The 5,987-nt window shown below is 43.3% G+C and overlaps 1 protein-coding gene across 1 annotated transcript; it reads left to right on the forward strand.

Annotated features, from left to right (window-relative positions):
* The first annotated feature begins 4,300 nt into the window (after positions 1-4,300).
* LOC136421530 (slit homolog 2 protein-like) lies at positions 4,301-5,397 on the forward strand. The gene is made up of 2 exons (XM_066408857.1): positions 4,301-4,890; positions 5,283-5,397. Exons 1-2 carry the CDS (start codon positions 4,301-4,303, stop codon positions 5,395-5,397), a joined length of 705 nt encoding a protein of 234 aa, XP_066264954.1.
* The last annotated feature ends 590 nt before the right edge of the window (positions 5,398-5,987 follow it).

Consider the following 5,987-nt stretch of genomic DNA (forward strand, 5'->3'; position numbering starts at 1 on the left):
TTCATCATGATCACCATGGAGATTGCAGCTATGACTAAGGATGGTTACAGGCTACATGTGTGTTGTCTTTTAAGAGAAGATTTATAAAATGTACAGATGATGTTTGCGTGAGACTGTAGAACTAATCCACCTGATAAACATTATACACAGTCTGTTACACCTAGTCTTTGCACTATCTGACTGCAACCGTTCTTTAAAGCTACATAGTGAAATAGTTAGCGACTTGTGTTTGTATTGTTGTAGTGTATGCGTGAGACTTGCAGTTACATCAACGTGTGTTTGTAGCTATATTCAAATATTCTGAGAGAAAAATTGAATTATATTTTTTTCAATGTTTGCATGATATTTAAGAATTCACTTGCCATTATTGCCATTATGTAGAATAGCTGCCACATTGTGCACTGCTTGCTGAATTCAGAGTTTTCAGCTTTGCCTGGTAACAAGCGTTGATATCCCTTCAGTTGGAAGAGAACTTGAATTGTGCATTGTTTTGATGTTTGCATGAGGTGTGGTAATGGTCATTTGTGTCAAGCAGGCCGATGTGTTTTTATAAAGATGAATTGTGTTTGTGTATTGTTGCCATGTTGTCTACTATTTTGATTGTGACTTTCAAATAAATTCACTGTAAGTTGTGATGTTGTTGCATTCTGTTTAATGCGCCTTGTTAAAGAGAACAGCCCATGTAGGTGATAAGAATGCTAAACGTGCAGAGCAAACCCATGTTTTGGTAACTGAGTTCTTCAGGATATATTTGCAGACACCTGGTCACTCTACACCCCCTAAGGGCATGCACATTGATCACTTACAGTGGATCGAATATTTCGTTACATCGCGCAAACAAACCATCAAGGTCAATGACCCCGCCATCTGCAGCTTCATGACATTCTCGTACATTTCCTCGATTTTTACGGTGTGGCCTGAGAAACTGTACAGTCCTAATTACATTGCTCTGGGTAATCATCTGCGTACAAAAATACGCGCTGCGCAGTTACAAGGTTTGGTTCAGGACTGCCATGCACGGATTAGATTGTTATCTCTGCAGTTCAGGTTGCTCTGTCTGAATAGATACGGAGGTGTTAGGTAACCGGGGAATGTTGATGCAACTCCCTGTGCACAATGACATGTCCGTATGATAATATAGTACTTTCAAAGTTTGGTTCAGGACCCGTAATTAATTAATTGTCAGTCCTGCAACTCAAGTTGCTCTGTCTGAATAGATACGATGGCGTTAGGTAACCTGGTAGTATCAATGCAACGCCCTGTGCATAAAGATGCGTCCGTACAAAAATAGGTGCTGCGCCCTTACAAGGTTTTGTTCAGTACCGCCGCGCGCAGGTTCGATTGTAACTTCTTTAGCTCGAGTTGCTCTGTCTGAATAGACACGATGGTGTTACGTAACAGATGTAGTGTTAAGGCGACCTTGAGCGCACAAAGACGCGTCCGTACAATAATACATGCTGCGCAGTTACAAGGTTTGGTGCAAGACCGCCGCAGCACACAAGTTACAAGAGACCGGACAAGTCTCACAGTCTTAGAAGAAGAGGAACAAGACAGCTCTGCTGAGACTCCTTTCTAGAAAACAACTTCTTGGTGAGTTTATATTCATATTTCATTGAAAGCATCACTTGGGCTTGTGCCCGCTAGTTAAATTAACTGTGCCACAGCCAAGTGTGTGTGTTGGCGGGGAAATTTGCTTCCCCGGCCGAAGGGATTAGCGACTGAAACGCTGTGGTCTGGAACCCATGGTACTTTTCACCCTGTTGCAGAGGAATAGGTGTAAGCCTGAACTCCAGGCAGATGGCATGGTGATAAGGGTCCGGGTGGCAAGCTGGTCTAGTGGGTGGGGTTGTTACTGAAGCCCCTTTCTCACTGGACTCGTTGGCGACCTCGCTGCGTCCTAAATTGGATTTGTGTTACTCCTGATTTTATAATGGGAATATCATGCACATGTACAAGTATTACTAAAAATACAGCAAAACACACAAAGCGTAAAAAGATAAGTTTTTTAATGAAAATTGTTGAGCGCTCTGTCAAATCGCTCGTTTGCAGCGAGGTCCACAACGTGCGGCAGGTCCAGGGAGACAGGAGCTTTAGAATCAAACAGGTTTGATCAACCTCCTTGTTGGAATATAAAGATTATGGTTTGGACTCCCTGGCAGACAAGAAGATTAATTTTAGCCCAAAACAGCGTGGGACCAACATCGTGCAATCGCTTACCGATCTCAGGTCGAAAGAAACTGTAAAATCTAGTGTCACAGGTTGCCTAACACAATATGACTTCTTACTTACAACATACTCACAAGATAGACGTTGCCACTGCTAGGCATGTACGACATGTTCGCCATGTACATGCACCTGGCATCAAGTGACAGACGAAGCACACGCTGGATCTGCAATACTAGGCGTCATATCTAATTTCTAGAGAGTCTGCAACGTTAAGACGCTTATTTTTAAACTAACTGTTCTTTGTATGAGTATCTTTATCGCAAATCACAAACTTTTAAGGCAACTACTGCTTCCCTCAGGCTTGAGAGAATGAAAGAATACTGGCCCCTAGGTCAAATAACAGGTTTCTCTTTGCCATTCATATTCAGGATTAGAGAGGATGGTATAATGTGGTAACTTTTTTCACTGAAACCATGTCAAGTAGCAGGATTCAATTCGCACATTTTAAGATGTCAGGCAGGTGCTTGTTATTTCTTAAACTCGCATCTACGCATGTAACTATGCATATGTCTGAATTGACAAAATTTGTTATCGGACCCAGGCAACAAGAACTGGTACATAAAGACATATAAGTGCTAAAATACTAGCTGTGCACTTTCAAAGTTTGGCGCGCCTTATACAGGCTAGAATGTTACTTCTTCAGCTAACGTGCGAATAGACAAGGTGGTTTTAGGTAACTGGGAGAGTGTTCAAGCGATATCACGTCCCCAAAGATACGTCTGTACAAAAACCCGAGCTGTGTATTTTCAAAGTTCGGTTCAGGTCCACCTTACACATGTTAGATTGTTACCTCAGTCTGCAACTGAAGTACCTCTGTTTAAACAGACATGGTGGTTAGGTATCCAGAAGGGTGTTAGGGCAACACTGTGTTTACCAAGACGCGTCCGAGCAAAAATACGTGCTGCGTACTTGCAAGGTTTGGTTCCGGACCCCCTGAAACAGCTTAGATTGTTCCCTCTGCAGCTCAAGTTTCCCTCTCTGAATAGACGTGATGGTGTTCGATAACCGGGACTATTAAGGCAACACTGAGTGGACAAAGATACGTCCTTACAAAAAACACGAGCTGTGTACTTTCAAAGTTTGGTTCAGGTGCTCCATACACAGTTTAGATTGGTACTTCTTCAGATCAAGTTGCTCTGTCTGAATAGATGCCGTGGTGTTCGATAACCGGGACTATTAAAGCAACACTGAGTGTACAAAGACGCGTCCGTACAAAAACACGAGCTGTGTACTTTTCAAGTTTGGTTCAGTTCCACCATACACATGTTAGATTGTTACTTCTTCAGATCAAGTTTCTCAGTTTGAATAGACACGATGGTGTTAGGTAATCGGGAGAGTATAGAGGCAACACTGTGTCTACAAAGACGCGTTAGCACGATAATACGTTCTGCACAGTCACAAGGTTTGGTTCAGTTCAGTTCCGACGGCCACAGGTTATATTGTTACGGCTTCAGCGCAAGGTGCTCTGCCTAAATAGACATGGTGGTGCTAAGTAAGCGAGGCAGTGTTAAGGCAACACTGTGAGTACAGAGCACATGATGCAACGCAGCCTTGTCTGTGGTAGAAAGGGACAAAGACAATCTGATCAGCTAAATGTGATATGTGAGACTAGCTGCCATGTTTGATATTCACAGACTCTGCCAAGCTTAGCAGAGGCACGTCATAAACAACAGCCACCAAACCGTCGGATGAGAGTTCGACTTCCTGATGCCAGGTGAGAATCTTTGTGTACCTAGATGGAAGACATCTTGTTTGTTTGTTGCAGCTGCAAGAAGTGCTATAAGAAACGCAAGTAGAAGAAACGCAGATAATATGAAAGACGAGACTGTTTTGAAATCAATATATATGATAATTGGTAAGTGGTGCTCATTTGCACAACATCATTCGGCACTTCCAATAACTACAATTAAACCTACAATTATGAAATCAAGTCAGAAAATCTGTTATATTCTTAAAAGATACACTGGATGATATCAGCATGAATTCATAACCTATATGTATATCTGGAATGTGTGAGTAGCTATATAGCTATATATCTTGCAAATTGTGACAAGGCCTGTCTTTCTCAGGCAAAATGTTCAAAAAGATCAAAAGGATGCTGATTCTTCTCCTGGTCATCCTGGCGGAAGCTGGACCGACCGCAGCCTGCAGCAGCAGCTGTCCATCCTCCTGTGACTGCAACAACATAGGTCTCTTCAGTGTTCCCCAAGACCTGCCTAAAACCATCACTAATCTTAACTTGCGTGATAACCTCATCGCAACCTTAAGCCAGTCCGACTTCTTCAGGTACAGCAGCCTGACTAGCTTATATCTTAGTAACAACGTGATCTCCGTCATCAACAGCGGAACGTTCAATCTAGAGACGTTAACTCACCTTAAAATTGACAGTAACGAGTTAACCAGTGTCCGATCTGACATGTTTGTGGGACTTGTTAACCTGCAGTATATTGATCTGGGTAAGAATCTGATAGCCAGTCTCCCCGCAAACTCGTTTGTGGGACTTAAAAAGTTGTTGTACCTTGGCCTGGACCACAACGACATCCACAGTATCGAGCCAGGAACCTTCAGTGCCACCCCGCAGCTCAGAACTCTTAATCTTCAGAGTAACAGAATCAGCGCCGTCCCAGCTGATGTATTTGTAAACATGACCGAGCTCCAAAACTTGTACCTTAGTAAAAGCCCGATCAGCACCATTTCAGCTGGCGCATTCGTGAATCTTCCCCGGCTCGAATTGCTGGACCTATCTGGCAACAGCATCGACATGTTTCCTATTTATGTCTTGTCAAATCTAAATCGGAGTTCAGGACTGGATACTCTTAGTCTGAACAGTAACCAAATGAAGACGCTACCAATTGAGGCATATGATATTTTGGTCTCAACAACATTTGTAAACATTTTAAACAACCCCTGGCAGTGTGACTCTAGGATGTGCCCCTTTAAGCAAAGAATGACCGGGTCTCGTGTATTTGAACGCGATATCACTTGTGCTGGACCTCCTAACCTGCAAGGAAAAAGCTTACTGCTGGACATAGATCCTGACGATCTGACCTGTGTAGATACAACAACAGCACGAGAAGTTTCCTCTGCTCAAAGCACAAACCTGAAAACTTCCACATCAATGACACCAACAACTCCCCAGACAACTCCCCAGACAACTCCCCAGACAACTGACTCAACAACTACCCAACCAACTACCCAACCAACTACCCAAACAATTGCCCAAACAATTGCCCAACCAAGTCCCCAACCAAGTCCCCAACCAACTGACCAAACAACTGTCCTAAGCAACTGCCCAGACAAATGCCCAAACAACTATCTAAACAACTGCCTTAACAACTGTCTAAACAACTGCCAAAATAACTACCTAAACAACTGTCCAAACAACTGACCAAACAAGCCCTCTAACGAAACAACTGCCAACAACTGACCAAACTGCCAACAACTGACCAAACTGCCAACAACTGACCCAACGACTGACCAAACAACCGACCACAAAACTGTCCAAAAAAAAATCCCCAAACAACTGCAAAAAGGAAACTCCCCGAACAACTGCCAAAAAAACTGCCCAAGACTGCCCAGACAACTGACCAAACAACCATTCCATGTGAGTTCCACTGCCGTCCATAAAGGTGCACGTGCTGCTGATGCTGTAAACAAATACGTAACTCTTAGCAGGCATTGCATTTATCAGCAAACCTGCCTATTTGGTCTACCTAAGGGTCTGTCTGGGTTGTAGGAAAAAAGACGGCCAATGTCCCCTC

Source organism: Branchiostoma lanceolatum, chromosome 16 (assembly GCF_035083965.1).
Source record: "Branchiostoma lanceolatum isolate klBraLanc5 chromosome 16, klBraLanc5.hap2, whole genome shotgun sequence".
NCBI lineage: Eukaryota > Metazoa > Chordata > Leptocardii > Amphioxiformes > Branchiostomatidae > Branchiostoma > Branchiostoma lanceolatum.

Bases quoted from the DNA above. Each gene is read 5' to 3' on its own strand.
- LOC136421530 (XM_066408857.1), top strand. From the start codon at position 4,301: ATGTTCAAAAAGATCAAAAGGATGCTGATTCTTCTCCTGGTCATCCTG. The intron at 4,891-5,282 runs GTACCTTAGTAA...TGACCTGTGTAG, and splicing joins ATGACCGAGCTCCAAAACTT to ATACAACAACAGCACGAGAA.